Here is a 24,159-nt window from a genome sequence, read left to right as displayed (position 1 = left end):
GGTTCCCATTAAACCCTAATTAACTAGGAATGGGGCTTCTACCCATTAAGTACCATACTCAATTAGGAATCTAGGATCTAATTAATTAGATCACATAATAGGACCCAATCTAATTAAAATAACCCAATGTGATAAATTATTAATCCACATACATAGCCCATACTTTAATTAAAATATTATTTATATTTAAATATGTCTAACAATCTCCCAATTGGCTATGTCTACGTACCCTAATATAATTAAATCACATAAACCTTAAGCGCACATAAACAGGTTATTTCAATATTAGAATTCCCCTTTAGTTCAATCTGGTCTATCTCCTGTATTAGCATGGATCAAGAGGCTTTCGTCACTACCCTTGTAATTAAACCTTCCTGTCCCCTATTCCAATAATTCAATGACCATAGATCAAGTTGAGATGGATAGGCAATGGAAACTACATGAAAGTCGATCTAGATCATGCCTGTTCCAACTGGTCCAATTCACTTAATGAGATCATTTCTAAAAAAAACTTTATGCTAAAACTGCATTGCATGATAAACAAGTTCAGATAATAAAACATAAACCATCAACTTATATCTATATTAGAAAATAAACAAAAATAAGGTCAAAAAACATCCTCAATAAATAAACTCCACTAAAACCATGTGAATCAGAAAACGTGACTACACCCATGTAGCAACGTGCTCCATGGAAAAACTTTAGGTGGTAAACTTTTAGTCAATGGATCTGCCACCATAGAGTTTGTTCCTATGTGTCTATTTGAAATTTGGACCATTCTGAAACTTCTTTCTTTAACAATCAGAAACTTCCACGTCTACAATTGTTTGATTTCGTATTGCTTTCTATATTTGTTGGAATACATCACAGCTGACTTTATTTGTCACAAAATAATTTTAGTGGTCTTTCTATGCAACCACTATCGCAGCCCAGTGACAAAATTTCGCAACCATATTCCATGATGGATGCCTCATAACATGCTATAAAATTTCGCAGCCATGGTAGAAGAAGCCATAATTGTTTGTTTAACACTTTTCCAAGATACAGCTCCTCCAACCAACATGAAGATATAGCCTGAAGTGGATCGCAAAAGTGTCTTGACATCCAACATAATCAGAATCAGAATACCCAATGATCTCCAAAACTTCTGATTCTCCGATAAGTGAGCATATAATCTTTTGTTCTCTGTAAATATCTCATAACCTGGCACTTCTTGAGGTTGTTGAGTTTGAACTTCAGGTTCAACAACGGGGACTTCAATGTTGTCTTGTTCTATAATTGGTTCAATAATGAAGTCAGGAATTGAAGCCTGAACATCATTTATAATCATATGAGGAAAAGAAACTAAATCCTCTTCAAAGACAACTTTTCTTATGCCCCCAAACTCAATATCCTCAAGGAATATAACATTTCCTGTCTCAAACAATGATCTAGAAGTGGGATCATAAAACTTGAAACCCCGAGAGTGCTTAGAATACCCAACAAAATAGCAGCTAATAGTTCTTGAGTCCAATTTTTTTTCATTAGGCCTATAAGGCCTAGCCTCAGCTAGACAACCCCATATGTGAAGATGCCTAATACTAGGCTTCTTTCCTATCCACAACTCATAAGGGGTTTTAGCTATTGCTTTACTAGGTACCCTATTAAGGATATATGTTACAGTCTTTAGTGCCTCACCCCAAAGGGACTTTGGTAGAGAAGAATGACTAATCATACATCTTACCATATCCTTAAGTGTTCTATTTCGCCTTTCCGCTACACCATTCATGATAGGTTTGACCGACATAGTGCATTGCAGTACGATTCCACATTCCTCTAGGTATTTAGCAAAGGCCCTAGACGTTGTTCACCTTATCCATCATATCTACCATAATATTCTCCACCACGATTAGATTTGATAGCCTTAATTTTCTTTCCAAGTTGAAGTTCAACTTCAGCTTTGAAAGACTTGAAAACTTCCAAGGATTGAGACTTCTCATGAATTAAATATAGGTACCCATATCTTGAATAGTCGTTTATGAACGTAATAAAATATTGTTGTCCATTTCAAGAGGTCGTAGGGAATGGACCACAAATGTCTGTATGTATTAGTTCTAAGACGTTTGAGCATCTGTTAACACCTAATTTTCTTATGTTTGTCTGTTTTCTCTTAATACATTCCACACAAATGTTGAAGTTACTTAAATCAAGGGAATCAAGAATTCCATCTGACATAAGTCTCTGAATTCTCTGTTTAGAGATGTGACCTAAACACTTGTGCCATAACATAGCAGAATTCTCATTTAATTTACGCTTTGTACCACATGAATTAGAAAACATGATCTTGTTAAATGAAGCAAAAGAATCAAGCATATATAGATTATCAATTAAAAAACCGGTACCAATAAGCTTAGAATCTTGAAAAAGACTAACTTTATTATTTCCAAAAGAACAAGAAAAACCAAATTTGTCCAAACTAGAAATAGAAACTAAATTCCGTCTAAATGACGGTACAACAAAAGTCTCATTCAGATCCAAATAACAACTAGTTTTTAAAAGTAATCTAAAATTTCCAATAGCTTCAACTAGAACTGCTTTGCCATCACCCACATAGATGAATCTTTCAGCATCACTTGGCGGTCAGCTCTACAGGCAACCCTGCATTGATATACTTATGTGAGTAGTAGCACCAGAATCTATCCACCAAGTATCTGTAGGTACAGAAGCTAAATTAACTTCAGAACAAACCAAAGTAAGAAGTTAACCTTTCGTTACACACCACTTGGCGTACTTGGGACAATTTTTCTTGAAGTGACCTTTCTTTTTGCAGAAAAACAAAGATTTTTAGTAGCTTGTTTCTTGTACTGAGATATCCCTTCTGCAGCATCCACAATTCTCCTTTTCTTCTTATCACGAGAGCCTATTGCCAAATGAGCACTTTATGTCATTTCTCTCTTAATCTTATCTTCTTCTTGCACACATTGTGAGATAAGCTCATTAATACTCCATTTATCCTTCTGAGTATTACAGCTTATCTTAAACTGAGTGGATTGTGCAGGAAGAGAGATAAGTACTAGATGCACGAGTAAATTTTAATTTATCTCGATATCAAGTGCCTTTAATTTACCTGCGAGATTGGACATTTCCATAATGTACTTCTTTATGTTTCCATTGCCCTTATACCTCATAGAAGTTAAAGAAGTCAAAAGACTACTTACTTCCCCTTTCTCATTTTTAGTAAAATATTTCTCAATTTGAGCAAGGAACTTATTGGCATTTTCACTTTCCGTGATAGAGCCCCGAAAAGACTCCGGAATGGAGTGCCTAATGATCATCAAATACATGCGATTTGACCGTTCCCACTTCTCTACATTAGCCGTATTTGGCGGTTCCTCAGTAGAAGTAGGTTTATCGGTCCTTAATGCAAGGTCCAAATCCATACACCCAAGAAGTATCTCTAGACTTTCTTCCAAATCTTGAAGTTCGATCCATTCAACTTAGGGATTGAACTTAGATTTCCAGATATTTGAGTAAGACCAATTGAAACAATAAACAACAAAACATATGCTCACAATTAAAACATAACAAAATAATTTCACATATGTGGTGGGCCCCTTTAATAAGATACCTAGCACAACATTGATATCCAGCCTTTGGGCAAAAAATACCAACTTTAAATGGTACTCTCAACGTAGTAATCAAAGTACTGACAATTAACTCTGTAAAAAAAAATAATAAAAAATAGCCTTTCTTTGGACCTACTACTTTTCACATGAGCAATCCTTATAATTGCCACATACTCATTACCACATGCATACCCACAATTTGGCCAAATAATTATCTTCCTTTGGGCCGATAATTATTCGCATAAATTTATGAATATGCACATCTTATATTTCATAATTAAAACGATCTAGATAATAGAGGTTACTTTGGTAACATATTATTTTTTACCAATTCAATCTAAAATATAAGATACAATAATATAATAATATTATTGTACAAAAAATAAAGGAGGAAGAACACCAAATAGTCTTTTACAAAATTCACTTAATAATTGCAAACACATAATACAATTAAAATATGAATATCACAAAAACAATCAAATTGTAGATTTTAATTCACAAACTTATCAATCAAGAACTAAGAACCCTTTTCAAGAATGTCACCAAGTTATTAATCAATAAAACTTAGAAATGCGGGCAAGAAGTTCAATCAGCAATTAATCCAAATAGTTGACAAATTCAATATTATCAAACTATTAAAAAATAAATTCACTAAATACAATCAGTTTTTTTTTACCTTAAAAAAAAACCACCAGTGTCCAAAATTATCAATCACAATTCAGTTTTATTTTTTTTTTTTTGAAACTCATATTCATCAATTAAGTATTTACATAACTTTTCAGTTAAAAAAAAAAAAAACAGCGACAACATTAACTTTTCCATTATTAATCAATCTAAAATCGAACTCATAAAGTCATCCACTAAGAATTAAAGAAAAAAAACTGATAATTAAAACCAAGAACCGCGGGCAAGACTTTAATCGGTAATTGACCGATACATTCGCCCAACGGCAACTCCAGTTAGTCATTAACCGAAAGTCTTGATGGGTAAAACTTGTAGCAACTAAAGACCTAACTCCTTCGATCGATCTTTAATTTTTTTCCAGTGGTTTTCATCACATTGGTAGACTCTTGTCAAGAATGTTGAACTGAACATCCTTAATTTTGACAATAATAGAACTAAGGTTATTTTTTTCTTAAAAAAAAACTTTAGGAAACCACGAAAATAATCAACCAAAAAAATTCACTTTAATCCATCACTAGCACATCATTCATAATCGGTGATGGGTATGTCAAATACTACAGACAAGAATACGGGTTGCAAGAATACATATTGCCAAAGAAAAAAATGACCGCCGAGATTTCCATCCTACCGTCGATGAGTTTACAATGCTGCTATAGTAAGCCGACCATTTTTTTAAAAAAAAAATTCTTTAAATTATTTACCAAAACCAAAATTTAATCAACAATGCCAATGGAAAATACATAAACTAACAATCCAATATGAAATTCATGCTCTGATACCACTTGTTAGCATAAATTCTTTATAACCCTATGATCATTCATGTCAAATTTTCAAGAATAACATATCGGATTCCATTGCAAAATTGATGATCGCTTCAAGATGATGATGGACGACTATGGTCTTCCTCAACCAAAACTTCGAATGCCCTTAGTGGGATCTCTCTCTAGATGAGATTGAAGAAAGACTGAGTGTTTATTGTTTTGGTATATCGGGGACCATAGCCCTAAGGTCTCTTTATATACTAGTTCAATTAGGGTTCCCATTAAACCCTAATTAACTAGGAATGACTTCTAAGTCCATATTCAATTAGGAATCTAGGCCTTAATTAATTAGATCACATAATAGGGCCCAATCTAATAAAATAACTCAATGTGATAAATTATTAATCCACATACATAACCCATATTTTAATTAAACATATTATTATTTAAATATGTCTAACACTAAATTCTTATCTTCCACACTAAATTTTAATTACCTATCATCAACTAAAATTTTCCCCTCTAAAAAAATTATTTAAAAAATTATTAATTTCAAAATCTAATTCTAAAAGGGTTTCTCAAATTATTTCAAGAATTAATTTTATCAATTAATTTATTTTATGTTACAAGTATTAAATTAAGTTATAAATATTATATTGATTGAGCAAACTATTATATAACTAAAAATGGAACGTCAAAAGTTTTGGAATGCTAATAGTTTTGTATCCTTTTTACACTTTATAACAATATTTTCTTTGTTACAAAGATAAAATAACGTATAGCTTCTCTTAATTTGTATTTATTCCTCTTTTTCAACTTTTGTATAAAAGTTGAAAATTTAAAATTATAGTGTGGTAGTTTACAATAGTCTGCCACACTAAGTTTTTTGTATTAATTTACAAAGTAATGTTGCCTAGGATTTGTATAACATTTTATTTTGATAAATATGTTTTAGTTTTATACACTTAGTAGGAGAAAGTTATTTGATAGACAACAAAACTAAAGTTAATTTATGAGATATTTGTAGATATTCTTCAATCCTATATTGAAGTACACCTAGATTTTATGCATGTGCATTGCACGTGGTTCTTCTTTTTAAAATTTAATTTTAATAGTAGTAATTTTTTTTTTCAAAATGAGTATATTTCTTAAAACATATATATTAACAATAGATTATTACTAATAAAAAAATAAAATAAAAGAATATCAATATACATATCTCGCAAATTAACTTTAGATTTGTCGCCTATCAAATATCTCATAAATTTTGTATAATTTAATTTGTGAGATATATATTACTCCTATTAAAAGTAAATTTTTAAAAAAAGAACCACTGGCATCGCACGTGCACAAAATCTAATCCTATTAAAAGGAAAATAAAAGATTGACCTATTTCTAATCATATTAGAAATACTTTTGACATAAGTCTAGGTGAATTAAATTTAAACCATTTAAAATCAATAAAAACCTATGTTAGCATGCAACTCTTGATTATAGATTTTAATCTAATTCATTAAACTTATAACTTTTAAAAATTAATGAAATATTAAAACCTATAACATACATCTAATGACATTAATCAAATACAACCTTTTATATTTACTAAATAATGTCATATTCAATGCATTACCATTTTTATCATATAATATAACCATTATATTAATCATTAATGAAAATAATACATGCTTAACATATAATATAACATTTATATTAAAGTATGATGCATGTATATGCTTAAAAGATCATGCAACTATATAATATAATATTTATAGTAAATATGATGCATGATTCATGTTTATCCTAATATGGGATTGTAAAACTATATGACATACTTTATGCAACATATAATATTTAACCATACATCAAACGTATATATTAAATGAGTAGCAAAATGGACCAAATTTTGACACCCTGAATAAATTAAATCAATATAATCAATATTATATCAATTTAACGAATTAAAATAAATTAAAAAAAATAGGAAATTTCAATAAAAAAAAAAAAGGTGAATTGCACCCTCCAGGCTCGAACCCATGATCTGAAACCGCCTACACATGCATCAACCTTTCAGAGCATAGTAATGCTCTTGCCGAGCGTAGCTATGCTGACCTGCACATTGCGTGGCATAATGCTACACTCCTCGCAACGTTGCTGCACTCGGCCTGTATAGCTATACTGGGCTTTTTGTATCACAGCGTCACAATGCTGTCTTTTATGCTCCAACACAAAATGCAACTCTCTGCTTCGATCTTTGTCTGATTTGCTCCGTTCTAGACTCAATCATGAGCAATGCTTGCCAATCTTCAAGATACAGACTTGTAGACTCAGTAGCAATAATTAAATGCCCAAAACAACGAGCCCTTACAACTTTAATCGAATTAAAGCAGTAAAACTAGTGCCAAAATTTGAAACATCTATTTGCAAAAACCAACATCCACGATGCAAAAAGTTCACCCATCTAAACTCTGATTTTCGTTTCAAATTGAAAAAACAAATATACAACCTAGCTTTGATACCAATTGAAAGAATACTAAAAAACTACTAGGTAAACATTCACCCTTAAGCATGTAATCTAGAGAGAGCAAAAGGAAGAGGAAAAAATACTTACCCTTGTAGAAATCTTTCTTCACGAAATCCCTTTCCAAATGTTAGAACCCAAGAACTCCGTTCTTTTACAGAATAGCATGAATGCAACAACCAAAAACTCCTGGACATCACCATGCGACCACCTCGCTATTCTCAAGAACAAGGAACCAAGGATGTGTGGGCTCCTTCTTGGTTTTTTAGGAAAGGAATGAGGACAATGAGAAGTTGAGAGTAAATTTTCTTTGAGAGAGGGAGTAGATAGTATCTCTATGTTGCCCTTTTTATGTTTTCACAAAACACAGATAAGAGGAAGGAAAGGGAAAGAGAGTTACAATAACTACCTCACACGTACACTAAATGACTGGGAGTTATAATATAATAATAATATAATATTTATAATTAGGCAACTAAGCATAATGCATCATCAAACGAACCATGTCCAACAGGGTTCTATTTCTCCTCTTCGCTACACTATTTTGTTGAGGTGTATCGAGTGCTGTGAGCTGAGACTGAATTTCGTCTACCAAATAGTCCTGGAATTTCAAGTCCATATACTCACAACCTTGATCTGATTCGAAGTGTTTTAGCCTTTTTACCTAATAGGTTCTCAACTTCTGTCTTATACTCCTTGAATTTTTCAAGAGTTTTGGACTTATGATGCATCATGTAAGCATTGCTATATATAGAATAGTCATCAATAAAATTGATGAAATATTCATACCCTTCTTGTGCCTTGACATTCATTGGACCACAAAGATCTGAATGTATGAGTTTTAAGGGTTTTTTTGTCATCTTACCTTCAAGACAAGATTCACACGGAGGTAAAGAGTTATCTTCTAACTGATTTAGGAGTCCACTCTTAACCAATCTCCCAATCCTATTGAGATTTATGTGGCTAAGTCTTAAGTACTAAAGATAGGCATTAGGAGAAACTTTTCGCCTCTTATTTTTAGTTTAAGCTATTTTAAACATCTCTATATTTAAAACAACTTTTGCCTCAGTTGGTTTTAACACATGTAAGTTGTTTTTAAGTTTTGCTGAACATATTTAATACCTTTTGAAATAATGAATACTTCATTAACTTCAAATGAAACTTTATACTTTTGTTCTAGCAAATATGAGATAGATATTAAATTCCTCCTCATAGCAAGAACATAAAATACATTTTCAAGTCAAATGAATCCATCTTCAATGAACAACTTTACATCTCCCACTGCTTTAGTTGAGACAACCTCCCCGATCCCTACCTTAAAGATTGTCTCACCTTCTGTAAGCTGTCTCTAGGAACTAGTTTCTTGAGCGAAAGTGCAAATATGATTAGCGGCCCCTGAATCTAATATCCATGTAAATTTATCATTTTCCACTAAACATGTTTCAACAACAAGTAAATCATATTTATTTTGTTGTACTTTTTTAGATTTCTCATCTATGACAGTATTGTTTATTACTTTCAACACATCTAGAATATGTTCTCTAACAGAGGTTCTATCTTTTATATTGTTGTTATAAACATCACCAAGAGTATCGTAGTTGATGACTTGTCCAAACTATGTCTGTAATGAACCCATGACCCCTTTGGCGGAGACCATGCTCTCGTATTTTTTAGCTAGAACATCAGATATGCATAAGCATTCCAAACAATTTGGTTTGCAGATAAGCTAGGAGTTAGAGAACATTACCCTATTAAAACGAACCTATGATCATCATTTGCTAATATTGTGTTTATGTTGAATAATTTTTACCGTTAAATTTATCGAAAATGAGTATTTTAAAAGAAGAATTTGACATGTTGATCTATAAACAAATTCTATAAATAAATTGTTTTTAAATCTAATCAAATTTTAGCAAAAGTAATAATGTACCCAAATTTCACTATTTATTTGCAACGATACTTTAATGAGTCAGAATAGATGCTATTGAGAGGAAGTCAAATACTCATTTACTGAAGCAAGACATTCTTGACTAATTACTAATACTAGAATAACTATTTATTCCTATAGTCATTTAGTTATTATTTATTGAGGGGCAGTCAAGAACTTATTAACACTTCGTAACTCTTGTCAGTGTAACCCTCCATTTTCAAATTTCAGAGAATGGTATCAATAAGCTCCCAAATTGGAAGACAATATTGAAGATGGAATTAAGAAATCCTATTCATTTATGAAGTTTGGGGGTTTCTTGATCCCTATGTTATAACCCTCCAAATAGGTGGTCGCCTAAAAAAGACACGCAGGTAGAACATAGAAATCTCACGGTGCAACCTAATGGAAGAGACCACAGGATATGTTGACACATTTCCTTCACCCACTTACTATGAGCTACTTCCCTTATTCGCCTTATTATTGACCCATGCGAACACTACTCGAACGGAGCATTCGTTGTAAAAGAGACATAAAATCGAGCATGGATCTCACGGTGTGAAACTCTTAGGGACGTGAGAGTTAAAAATAATATATCGTATATATTATTAATCTCGCACTAAAGTGTTCTATTTGTTTTGGGTAAATTTTTACTTAGGTATATTCCAGCTAATAAATACAACTTAAGTCTAGGTATTTATCCAAGTTTAACGTTTATATTTGGATTTAACCTACGATGTCTAAGTGATAAACTAATTTATTACTTCACATCTCTCATGCATGCTCATAAAACTGCGTTAACAACGTTTAAGAACCGGCTCAAATCCCCAAGTAGCAGGTATTCCGTAAACTGTCAACTTAAGTTCCTCCAGCCTTAGACAAGATTTAGCCCAGATGAGTTTGTAACTAAAGTTTTACAAGATAACGACCTATTTAAACTATTTAAAATAATTTGTTATTTGTTAACCTCAAATGAGCATTGATTTTATCTTTGTTATAAATTTTAAAGTCCATCTCCTTTTATAACACTTATAAAATAGAAAATAAACCTATAACATGCATTTAACATGCTTTATATAACAATTATATAATCATCTATTCCATGCAATAATATAACAACTTATATTATAACTTATAGAACCCTAAACATGCATACTATATATATTATAACACTTATAACATACTTTTATTGCATACTACATGCTTATTATATGGTGAGATTTTAAATCTACATAGCATACAATATCCACACAACAGATAAATTATTTAATCCATACATTCACAATGCATAATTAAATAAACTACACTAAAATGGATCGATTTTGGCATCCTAAACAAACTTAAATTATTACAATGATAATTTGAAGCTTGACTTGAATCGCTTTGAACTCTTAAAATCGACTCGAACCAGGTGCAAGCAGCTTGAACCGACCTCGCTCCTCGGACAATGCTTACTTGCTCCTCGATGCTTAAGCACCAATTCTCTATTTCGGTTTCATCTTGTACTTTGCTCTAAACGTCTTGAAATTACAGGCAAACTTCAACTCTAATGACTCTTAGCAAATTAGAGACTCTTCTTCACACATTAAAGTCCTTAAATCACCGGGAAATCACAATAATTATAACAAATTGGAAGAGAAAAAAAGATGCCAAAACCCGAAACTATCCATTGTAGCATCATCACATGAATAATTACCCACCAATTTCAACATTAACAATAATTGAGTACTAAAAGCTTGCTCTGATATCACTTGTTGGAACATGCACATGCACAGCAAAAATAAAACAGATTTTTAGTAATTTAATTATGCTAATTTATAAGGAATAAGCATGCAAATAAATGTAAAAGAAAAGTTAGAGAATACAACTATTGTATTAGACGCACATTAAAACGGTAGGTTATGTGAGAGGGAATCATTCATATATGATTTAAATGGTTATTGTTTTTATTTATTGAATTAAATAAAATAAATAGTTTTATTAAATTAAATTAAATAAATAATTTTATTTAATCTTAAATAAATAAAATGTAACTCCCCTAAGGGCATGGAATGAATCCCACGTCGATCCTCTCCCATTCTCTCTGTATCAAAACAAAAGAAAAAAAGAAGATAAAGGAAATCAATTGTTCTAATCGAAATTCTCTACGTTTTTTGTGTTTCCTCTTCCTCCTAATTCCAAAAAATAAATAAATAAATAAATAAAATAAAAAATAAAAAAATCCACAATTCTCATCTCCTCAATTTGAATAGGGAGGACTCCGAGTGGTGGTGCCCAATCCCAATTCCCAATAGAGAAATTCAACTGTCAAAAGGTTTGCAAAGTAAGATTTCTTCCCTGTATAATTATGTTTTTGAATTGTCTGCTTAATCTATTTTTTTAAAAAAAATTATTCCAATGTAAAATTATTCTGTTTTAAATGCCAATTTTAAATACGTTTGAGTTTTGTGTTTTCGCTTTCGCTGTGCCTTAGGGTTTTTATCCCTTCACAAGTGTATTTGGGAAGGACATGGCAACCAGACACTATTGCAAGCCTCCAGGGGTGATGGCGTCATTTCAAAAAATGGAAGACCAGATTCAGCTAGGATCGCAAGAATACCCTACCCTGATAATGAACAAACCCAACTGCTTGAGGATGTAATGGAAGAAGATCAAGTAGATATGTCCATGGGGAGAGTAAGTGCACCAGATATTTTCACCAGCAGAACAAACGTATCAGTGGAGCCATCTAGAGGGTGTAAAAGGAAACGACTCACATTCCAGAATTAAATGATCGACATCATGCGATCAACCGTTGATATACAACCAACACACATAGACAGACTCATTGCGTGACAAGCCAAGAAATATGAGATGGAATTTGGACATCGAAAGGAGGTAGTTCATGTCATATTTGGTATTGAAGAGCTCACTGAGGATGATAGATGTGACCTAATTGATATAATTGACACGAACATATAAAAAACGGACCTCTTCCTAGCTGTACCAGAAGACAAACGGCTACGATACTGCACACGCCTACTTGCTCAGACCCATTAGACTCACCCACCTAATATTTCAACCCGAAAACATATATTTTGTGAATTTGTTTTTTTGAACAGCCACATGTTCGGTCAGTTGATATTTTTTTCTGATGTTGAGAACAATGTTATTGTACCACACTCACATTCTCACCATCATTATGAAATGGAAGGTCATTATTCTATGTACGACTTCAGTTCCAGATATATGATCCATATTATATAAACATAAACTGTTAAGTTATCCCCTTTTTCAAGTTCATGTATACAATATGTGAAATAATAATGTTCAACTAGCAAGATTCAATATATATATATATATATATATATAATATACCAATTCATTAGTAATTGAGCAACAATATGACATGCATTTTAGTGGTATGTTTTACATATTGAAGAGAATTAGAATTATTACAGTTTTTGAAAAGTATTCATAGAAAATAATCTATTATGTTTTACAAATTAAGATAAAAATTGAGATTGTCCAGTTTATGTCATTAAAGATTTGAGAAAATAGGTGTATAGTTGAAAATTAATCAACAATAGCAAAGCAAAACATAACAAAACCAAACAAAAATAAAAAGAATCAAATTCATTTACAAAAGCTGCATCAATTACCCCAACTCAACTCAACTCAACCCTGCACAACAAATACAGACAATAATTATCAACTCAACTCAACTTTGCACAACAAACACAGACAATTTAACTCTCCAGATAATAATTACCAACTCAACTCAATTATCTGCTTTTATCACGCACCAAACACTCCCTAATTACAAATTTGAACAAGTGAATACTTTATCTAGTCATTTTCATATAAGACAACGCAAATCTAAAAAAGCACCTTAATTTTAGGTATGACTATAAGCCACATACACCAAGCTCCCAATGAGGGGTGTAAGCAGTTTGATTCGGAACCGACCCGAACTCAATGAGAAACTGAACCGCTGAAACCGACGGTTGCTCAACTCGATTCTCGGTTTATAGAATAATGTGTGTGCGACCTATTCACCAACTTGGCCAACACATGCTTTTGGTAAAGTAGTCGACACTTAATATATATATCTTATATCGGCCCGTTCGGTTTTCTAGTCTATTTTTTATTCATAACCCGAATCTGACCGTAAAAATTCGTTTTTACATTTTCTAGCCCGAACCGCCAAACTGATCGGTTTTCAACCCGAACCGATGAGCGGTTTCAGCCTGCTTTCACGGGGTTTTTTTCACCCCTACTCCCAACCAACCAAAAAGAGAACAGAAAATCATCAAATTTGAGAGGACAAGAGATTCTCATATCAGTGCTTTCACACATATCAAAAATAAATAAATAAATAAAGCCCATTCTCCATTAAGCCATAACATATAAAGAAACTTATATAGTTAAAGTTGAACAGCACATACCTCTTCTTTATTGAATCTGAAGATCATCAAACATACTGCAAGTGAAGAAAACAGAAGCATGTCCTTTTCCTTTGATCCTCTTAGTAAATGTCTTGGATTGAAGCCAATGTGATGATCTGATTGAGGGAAGCAAGTCCGAGAAACTTGTAGTCCTTTAGCCAACAAGTTCTTCATTTCATCATAAACACAATCCCTGTTGGTTGTTTCTATTCTTTCACCAAGGTTGTCTCAAACAAAATAACCAAATTTCTTGGAGGGTCACAAGACTTTTTGCCCACCAGCAATCCTTTATAGGCTTTCTCCATCCAAACTTCATTTCATTGACACTTGTGTTATGCCAGCTCATAATCAAAGAGGACTTGCAACCATTCAAATAAAGATGAAATAAAATGGGTCTCAAATTCAGGGTCCCCCTTTCGAGATAAAAGGAAGAATTTTTTGGCCGACTTGTTCGCGTACTATTTTGTAGATACTGTGACTCAAGAGGAATAGTAGAATGTTTAGAGAGATGGGAAGTCTTTGGAGGAGGTGTGGGTGGTTGTGAGGTTTATTGGTGTCTTTATGGACAGGTTGATATGTTTTTTGTACTTATCAGCTTCGTGAGATTCTTTGGATTGTAGTTCCTACTTGCAATCGGTTAAGGTCTCTTTTTGCAAGCTTGTTTTTATCATATGCCCTTGTAAATTCTTTCATTTTTCTTAATGCAAGATTGGTTTCTTATCCAAAGAAAGAAAAAAAAAAAAGTTTCCCGATTGCTTTATATGTGAAACCATTGTCATTTTTGCAGATTGGTTGTTTCCATATGCTTTCTAAATCAGCCAGCTTTGTCCATGGGTTTGGTGCTTCATAATAAGCACGAGTCCTACAAAAATAGTTGCTGAAGCCTGCCTCTTAAGCAGCAGCAAGAAATTCTGTGTTGTCTGTTGATTTTACCAGTTAGTAAAGAAAAATATAAAATGCCAGCTCCTTCATTCGTGGGCTCATAAAAGAGACAAAAGACAGAACCATTCTCTTTCCAAAAAACTTTAAAAGACCCCCAATTGAGAATGTGTTTAATAATGGTTTAAAAAACGTGCTTCTAACCAGCTAAAAGTACTCCAGCTAAGTGATCCTAAATATGGTCTAATCTAACTGAAAATACCACAAGCACGTCTAGCAGTAACAATAAAATGATATGCAGGATATTTCAATTGTAAAAATAAGGTCAATGCAGATTACTATGGATTCAGTGTAAGTATTGGAGTCCTTTTATACTCTTCACTCGAGAAAAGAAGGACCATCAAGTATTTCCATAACTGCATATCATCCTACTTAATTTACATAATAAAACGAAGTATGAAGGAAGCTGATAAAAACATGACGACAACAAAAAACATTAGTTTCTTTATCACCAAACAAAGTAATGATTTAAGGTGAGTTTAGTATGATTTTTAAAATAGTGAACGGAGCTCGCACATAGTTTTGAAATTGCTTATATATTCAAATTTTCAAGACCCTTGAATAGATTTTAAAAAATATATGGAAGTTTGAAGGAATGACCTTAAAGGATGGTTTCTTTGTCCCTCTTGAGTGGTGAGACATTCAAACATCATCAGACAATCAACTTGATTCCACCATGAACACAGTTCCTTCCTCACACCCACCCCCAAATAATGCACAAACCATCAAATCTTCATCAGATATTTGAACTCCATCCCTCAATCAAAGCCCTGTAGTATTGGCAAAACCCAGCTTCCTTCACTTTTAGATAACCAGTCTCCATTATAGGCTGCACTGTCATTTTCCTTGATTTCCATGGATGATTCCAACTGCTTGGTGTGTCGACGTCCCAACAGAACAAGGTCCTGCATCTTCCTTCTAACAATGTATATTGGATTGGGCTCTATCAAGCACCCTTTAGCATAAGCCTCTCTAAGGAAAACGATTTGGGTATTCCCCTTGGTTGATATGTAGAATATCCCTGGATGCTTCAGTAGAAGCTCGCGGATATTGACTTCAATGGCGAAATCTCGCCTAAAATGGACAAGCCGCTCAATATCAACCAGCTTTTCCACAGTCAAGCTCAACAGTTCATGAAGAACAGCCACAGCTCGTTTCTCGTGGCGCTGCATCCCCCCAGAAGAACGAAAACCAAAGCCTTGTCTCTTCTCGTATGGTTTTGCATATGGAAGCCTCTGCCAATTCCTCAATTTCTCTCTAAAACCTCCCTCTATTCTAAACCCAGTTGGGAAATTGATAGGAAATGCATATTTAACATCGAATTCACTCAGCCATTTCTCTCTAAACTCTCTCTCCCTCCATTGTTCAACCTCCGCCACGGCTCCATTCTCATGTTTCTCAACCAATTCAACAATCTCCAAATCAACCAGTCTGAAATCATCAGAATACTTCTCGAGAATCGATTCTCCAAACCCATCAGGCAACCCCAATTCCTTGCTGATTAGTCTCAAAGCATGAACATGAAGAGCCCCATTCACAGACATCATTAGCAACTTCTTCAATCGCTGCACAGTCTCGATTTCGAGATCGTTAATAACATTCTCCTCTTGTTTCATCAAGGCGGTCATTTTTCCGGTGATTCTACAGCATAAATTCCTCCTTACCGGATGGGGAAATACGTCGAACACGTGGGGGTACTTATGAACGAACTCCCCAATCCCGATTTTGAGTCCAACAATGTTTCGCCATCGAGACATGATTTGTAAGGAGACGAAAGGGCCGCGTTTCCGATCGATCATGAGCTCGCGGAGTTTGAGGATGATCCTGAATTTCTGGAATTGTGTTGCGAGTTTGTCGAGCTTGAGGTCCCTTGTTCTGTCTTCTAATCGAGTTTGTGCGTTTTCTACTGGCTTTCTCCATCTCCTTTGACAGAAATGATTGAAGGGGCCGAATGGGATTCTGGAAATTTTAGGTTTTGAAAGAGATAATGCGGATTCAAGTGAAATTTTATACCTCATTGATGAAATCGTACATGTATTGTGGTTACTTAAAACTTGAAGAACGAGAACAAGGGTAGAATTGTTGCTGACTTGAAGTACAAACAGTAGAACACAGCTCCTTTCAAATCAATTTCAAACAAACCAAACTGTCTCCAACTATACTACAGGGAGAACCAAAAAATCAAAACAAAACAATTTTTAATTAACACAAGATCGATTTATTTCGGATTTTGATAGGAATGACCCAAATTAAAGGAAATAGGTGAGATTTTGTCTCGCTTTTTCAAAATGATGTTTGTTTAATGATTTTGAACAACTAACCTATTTTAGAGACTCAAAATATTAAATGACCCATATTTTGGGGAAAAAAAATGTCAAGTGACTTTTTATTAATATCATGGTTGGGTGAAGTTACGAATATGTCCTTGATTTATTTCTTCCTCCTTCCTCTTTATGACACTTCTTTCTTTCTTTGGTGCAACTACAACTTCTCTGACAGACCAACTTCGGCAAAACTCTTTTTTTCCGTCATTCATTCTTTTTCTTCTTTTCCAGAGGACCAACTTCCACGAAAACTTTTTTTTTCTTTTTACCCTCTTTTGTTCTTGTTCTTCGACAGTGAGTCCTCCCAACTTAGCAAGCAGCTTCAGAATGAAAATCCCAAATCCATGAGCATAAAACAGAAGGGAAAAAAAGGTGAATAATATGAAATGAAGAGAATCGCGTACCTAGGAGGGAGAGAGTGACGACGTTGAAGACGATTAAAATGCAACGAGCCCTCCCAAGAGAGAGTGTGAAAGAGATACCTAGAGAGAGAGTAGGTGAAATAAGAACAAGACCCAAAAAGAGAAAGTGATCGATATATAAAGAGAAGATGGTTTATAAGTGAGACCAGGAAGATGAGAGATATAGCGAGAGAACGTGATTTACGAGTGAGGAAAGGAAGAACGAGAGATATGGAGAAATAAGACTGATTTATGAGTGAGAAAAGGAAGAGAGAGAGCAGTAGAGACCAAGACTGAGAGAGAGCGATGGCGAGACCAAAAGAGAGTGTGAGACAAAGAGAGAGAATAGTGATTTGTGATTGCGAACAAGAAGAAATAGAGAAACTAGGAGCGAGATGACTTTTCCGTGTGTGCGCAAGTATATTTTGGTAATTTCGCCCAAATTTGACGTCAATGATGTTAGGGTTTATGCCCTAAAGTCTTGTGTCATGTAATTTGTAAACAATATGTACGAACACTTGTGTTGTTAATATATGATATTTACTTCAAATCTTGTATTTTGCTCGATTATTTGTTTTATTTGCTTTACCACAAACAAACAAACATAAAATCCCTAGTTATCTATATGTGACTCAAGCATGTATGTAGTAACATACAAGTGGATCATGTCTCGAGTGATAACCAAAATGGTCTGTAGTAAATGGATAAATGAGGGAAACTTTATCCTGGTAATGCTACGGACGCGGCTCGCTTTGTGGAATGGTCACAAGTGTTGTGACTTGTCACAGGTGGTTTGATCCTGATCANATATACGAACACCAGTGATTGCTAATATATGATATTTACTTCACATCTTGTTGTTTTGCTTAGTTATTTGTATTATTTGCTTTACCACAAACCAACAAACATAAAATCCCTGGTTATCTGTATGTGACTCAAGCATGTATATGGTGACATACAAGTGGATCATGTCTTGAGTGATAACCAAAATGGTCTGTAGTAAATAGATAAAGGAGGGAAACCTTATCTTGGTAACGCTACGGACGCGGCCCGCTTTGTGGAATGATCACAAGTGTTGTGACTTGCCACAGATGGTCTGATCCTGATCATTTGTGTAAGGGACATACGAGTGGGGGCGTCCTATATAAAGAGTTTGTATAAGACCTGACCACGAAGTGTTAATGTCTCGTTATATAACACCGTTCATGACAGAGACTTCACTTCATTAGGATGACCACAGGTAACATGACCTAAATCCTGAGTGAGTTGAGAACTCCTTATTGGATCGATATGACAACCCTAGAGGGGGTGAATATGGTTTAATTAATATTTTTTTTTCTAAATTAACCCAATTAAACTAATTAATACACTTTTTTTTTATAAATAATAAGAAAAATTCAATTTACGCAACAAATAAGATAACAAAAAGTGTGATAATTTAATTCTATCAAATTTTAGCAAATAAATAAGAACAAACTAAAACATACAATAAATTGCTTAAATTAATTGCAAAAATAAAAAGGAAAGAGTTAGAGAATAAGACACCGTAATTTTTATAGTGGTTCGGTCAAACTCGACCTACTCCACTCCTCCAAGCGCCTATTGGGAATTTGAATAAAATCTTTCCGACTCTTTCCACGGATTAGAGCCCAACCGTTACACCACCGCCCCTTTTACAGGTTCAAGAGCAAACCCGATCCTTTCCACGGTTTAGGATCAAACCGTTACAGATGTTGGAATTTTTTAAGAACATAATACAACTCTCAATAGAGTTGATTTACAAGTTTAAGCACTCAACAAATTTATCCTCACAATACAATAACACTCTCTCAAGAATAAGATGAAAAGAAAAAATAAATTGAAAGCTTAGAGAGAGCAACAATGGAGACTTTTGAGTTTTTTAGGATTATGAAATGTAAAATTTGTTAGTACAAAATTTAGAGAGTAATATGGTTTATATAGAGATAGAAAGGAAAAAAAAATTAGAAACTACAATTAATTTGGACTATTGGATTTTGGAAAAGAAAAATCAACGATGGAGATTTTAAACTAAACTAGTCGTTAGATACAAGCAAAATATAATATTAAATTCATTTTCTTTTTAAAATTAATCCAAAAAATAAAAAACATACATATGTCAAAAACTAGCCGTTAGACACAAACATAAAATAATATTAAATTCATTTTCCTTTTAATTCATTTTCTTTTTAAGTTGATTTTTTTTAAAGTCAATAAAAAAATAAAAAAAAAACATACCATGTGTAAAAAAAATAGCTATTAGACACAAAAATAATATTAAATTTATTTTCCTTTTAATTCATTTTCTTTTTAAATTGATTCTTTTTAAAGTCAATCCAAAAATAAAAAAAAGCATACCATATGTAAAAAACTAGCCGTTAGACACAAAAATAATATTAAATTTATTTTCCTTTTAATGCATTTTCTTTTTAAATTCATTTTTTTTAAAATTTTAAATCAATCCAAAAATCAAAAGTCCATCATATGTTAATCTCTTAATGATCCACCATTCAATCAATATGCTGCCACATGTCTACATGCAAATGGTTTGGTTATGCCACGTCATCCACCACGGTATTTTCTCTATAGACTTGTTTCGGTCATAACGTCTTCGTTTTAGCTCCGATTTGAGTGATTCAAGACGGTGTGGAATCGTTTGTTCCGAGCTCTACGCTATGGACGTATTAAAACACTAAAAATTTCTCAGTAATTAAAAATTGAGTTCGTTATCATCAAAATATTGATTAATTAATTAATTAATTTGAGATTAAGGGCCAAAAAGCCAACAATTTTTTCCTTTTTTATGATGACAAACTATTCAAGAAAATAGTTTGAAATACATGTAAACCATATGTAGCACATAATAAAATTAAACATATCACCATAAGATCATTCTTGAAATTCACTAAAAAATAAAATAAATTCTCCATTAATACAATCAAAATCATAACAAATTTATAGCATATTTTTCTTAAATTTCCCCCCTCTAGAATCATCCAAAACGAATAATTAAGAAAAATTTAGAACTACATAAATGTTTCCCTTAAAAACATGAAACATAAATTTAGCACAACTCCCCATAAGAATATTTCACACATGTTGTTCATATCTTCCCCTATCAAAATGCCTTCTAAAAGACTTAACAAGAAAAATTATAAAATCAAGAGATATCACAACGAATAATACCGAACTCAAGCCTGTTTTTGCAAAAGTTTTCTTCATTAAAAGACTTGGTAAAAATATCCGCCTAATTGATTATTAGAGCCTACAATTTCAAGAGTAATATTATCATTTTACACATGTCTCTAATTAAAGTGATGTCTAATATCAATATGCTTAGTCCTAAGAATGATGTATAGGATTTTTAGTAAAATTAATAGCACAACAAAGAGTATTATCACAAAATATAGGCACATTATTCAAACTTTAATCCAAAATCACGAAGAGTTTGTTTCCATCCAAAGAATTTGAGCACAACAACTAGCAACTGCAATATATTCCGTTTTGGTAGTGGATAAGGCAACCGAATTTTGCTTTTTACTAACCAAGAAAGTGACAAGTCCTTCTAGTACTCTTATGATAAAGTAAACTACCCGCCCAAAATCCGCATCAGATAATTCTACCAAATTAAATTCAACATTTAATAGGATACCATAAGCCTAAATCAATAGTACCAAGCAAATATTTAAAAATTCTTTTAACGGCATGTAAATGTGATCCTTAGGGCAAGATTGAAATCTAGCACAAAGACATACACTAAATCATAATATCGGTCTACTAGCGGTTAAATAAAAGTAAGATCCATCATTACCTCTATAGTTTTTATATCCACACACTTACTTTTTTATCCTTGTCAAAGCTTAGTGGATGTGCTCATAGGAGGTTTTTGCAATTTTAACCTTCATTTGAATTTTGAACCATTTTGAGCAAAATCCTTGGTGTATTTTCCTTTGACTTATGAAAATTTACCATCATGAGTTTGTTTGATTTTGAGTCCAAGGGAAGAACTAAGTTCCCCATATCTCATGCTCAAATTCGCTATGCATTACCTTTAGAAAATTCTTCACACAAAAGATGGATAGTAAAAACAAAAAATAATATCATCCACATATATTTGTTACTAAAAGCATATCATTTTCTTTAGTTCTTATAAAGGTAGTATCAATTATTTGCGGACCGCCATTTAAATCTTCATTCTCAGAGCAATAAATTAATTAAGTCTATCATTACAAGTTATTGGGAGCTTGTTTTAAAGCCCAATAAAGAGCATTTTTCAACTTATAGACATGATTAGGAAATCAAAACTTCAAACCTCGGAGGTGTTCTTACATTAAACTTCCTCCCACGATATATCCGTTTAAAAATGGGCATTCTGTCTCTCCACTGACATATTTGGATAGGATAACAGAAAGTTCCTTATAAGAGCAAAAGACAAGCAACATTCTATAACTTCTAAATATATGCAACTGTGTGCAAAAGTTTCTTCTAATCTATCTTCCTTCCTGCGCTCTAGAGCATATGACTTTTGCAGCTACAAGTCTAAACGTTTTATTTCTAATGATATTTTCCATTTCCATCTATTTTATTTCTAAAGACCCATTTAGTCCAATTATAAAAGCATGGAGAGGACGCTCAGATGGCTAATATCTATCTTATTTATTGATAACTGCTCCCAATGTATTCCTGAATTATTCAAAAAAAATCTTTACAAAATGGATGGCGACCAATTAGTCAATTACATGATGGCATAGTACAAACGAGGCAAGGGGTTAGAGCCCGTTCAACTAATCTCATAAATTTCATGCATCTCTTCGGCATCTTTAAAATTTTTTTGTTCAATTGAGAAAACAAAAGCAGATGTATTATCAATGTCAAATTAAGAGAGGAGAATATGAGTTTATGCACTACGTCTTGTTCGTGTCCGGGCGAATCAACAGATGAGATTAACATCTATTTTGGATGGGAAACCTCACACTCGTTAGAGCATGGGATGAAGAGACCAACTTCGTTCTTTCATTAAGCTCACCTCTTGCTTTCTTGAAACAATTTACGCTTGCCTGTGTTCACTAACAATGTAAAATCTCTAAAATTCCTTTTAAAACTACACTTATAGATTAGGTCTCATTAGAAATATACATTGACAATATTCAGTTCAAATTACTTACAATTGTCATAGATTCTCAATTACTAAAGTTTTTTTATTGAAAAACTCTATAAGCTTTTACTGGTTAAGAAGGAATAGGGCAAGGAAATACCAACATCCCCATCTTATAATTCAATTTTCCAAGTTTTTCTTTGTATTCAAAATAAAAAACATTTGCAACACAAAACTTGTGAAATACCCATAATTGAAATTTTGTTATGTCAAAGTTCCATAACAGGAGTTTTATATCCAAAGAAAGTCTAACTTAAAAGCTCTATTTAGAACATAACAAGCGGTGTTAAACGGCTTCCGCCTAAAAAGTATGTAGGTAAACTATACTCATGCAATATTGAATCTAGCAAAATTTTGCAAAGTACGATTTTTCCTTTCAACTACACCGTTTTTGAGCGAGCTCTCTAGAGCGGGAAATTATGAAAAAAAAACTATTTTTTTGACAAACAAAGTTATTCAAAAGCATTTGCTATCAAAATTCTTCCTCCATTGATCACTCCTAATTTTAGATAATCAAAAAAACCTTTTTCATCTTGAACTCTTTTTGCAAACTAGAATAGCTTTTCCGAAGCATCATTCCTATGTTTTTAGCATCAAAAACCCAAGTAAATCTTTAGATAAATTCTATATCACTATCATAGACATATAATAGTTCTCACACCAAACTAGACAAGTTCTAGATGCGGCCCAAATAAAGTCCATAGTGTGATAGTGAAGTCTAGTTGTAGAGATTACATTTTTAGATTTGAAAGAGGACTTATTGCTTACCATTTGACAAGCATCACAAACTTTGTCTTTTCAAATTTAAATCTGGGAGACCTCTAACACAAGAATTCTTGGAAATATATTGAAATATAAGTGCATGCTAGCATGTCCTAATCTTTCTGTGCCAAACAACTAGAATCATTGATGCCAAAGCCGATAAACATTTATCATTAATAGGACAATCATTTCAAATCAATAATTATAAACATTTCATCTATATTTTCCACAATTATAACATTTTCTATCACTTAACATTTTTCAATGATACAATTCTTCTTATCAAACACAACTCTAAAAGCCTTTATCACACAATGACTATACTAAGTAAACCATACTTCAAACCATTAACCAAAGTACATTTTCCCAATTAAAATAGAAAGATTCATACCTTATACTACCTTTACCAATTAATTTTACTTTTTTTCTTGTCGGAGCCAAAAGTTACAAGACTCTATCAGTTTTTCTGGGAGAGAGAGACAAACTTGGGATAGTTCTCCCGTCATGTGCTTCGAGCAACTACCTATCAAGTCCACTTGTTTTTCTTAGAGGCTTGTCAAACAAACCTACACACAAATGTTTAAGTTCTGATCTTTCTTGGTACCCACACTTGTTGGGTCCTAATTGAGTTAGGCATT

General features: G+C 32.9%; 1 protein-coding gene across 3 annotated transcripts; it reads right to left on the bottom strand.

Annotated features, from left to right (window-relative positions):
- Positions 1-10,787: 10,787 nt before the first annotated feature.
- On the bottom strand, positions 10,788-17,150 carry LOC120090360 (protein ROOT PRIMORDIUM DEFECTIVE 1). 3 transcript variants are annotated; one of them, XM_039047970.1, is made up of 2 exons: positions 13,923-17,150; positions 10,788-11,245 (listed from the first exon to the last, which is right to left on the bottom strand). In XM_039047970.1, the coding sequence occupies exon 1, from the start codon at positions 16,877-16,879 to the stop codon at positions 15,620-15,622; it is 1,260 nt and encodes a 419-aa protein (XP_038903898.1). In that variant the 5' UTR covers positions 16,880-17,150; the 3' UTR covers positions 10,788-11,245; positions 13,923-15,619. The 3 variants fall into 3 exon arrangements, with proteins under 3 accessions (XP_038903898.1, XP_038903900.1, XP_038903899.1); XM_039047972.1 differs by having other exon boundaries at positions 10,788-11,088; XM_039047971.1 differs by lacking the exon at positions 10,788-11,245 and having other exon boundaries at positions 14,123-14,842; positions 15,462-17,150.
- Positions 17,151-24,159: the final 7,009 nt, after the last annotated feature.

Source organism: Benincasa hispida, chromosome 11, assembly GCF_009727055.1.
Source record: "Benincasa hispida cultivar B227 chromosome 11, ASM972705v1, whole genome shotgun sequence".
Classification (NCBI taxonomy): Eukaryota; Viridiplantae; Streptophyta; class Magnoliopsida; order Cucurbitales; family Cucurbitaceae; genus Benincasa; species Benincasa hispida.
Note: the sequence above shows the minus strand (reverse complement) of the source record. Positions and strands in the feature narration are given on the sequence as shown.

What these genes read in the sequence shown, in the direction of transcription:
- LOC120090360 (XM_039047970.1), bottom strand. Translation starts at nt 16,879, where the DNA reads ATGAGGTATAAAATTTCACTTGAATCCGCATTATCTCTTTCAAAACCT.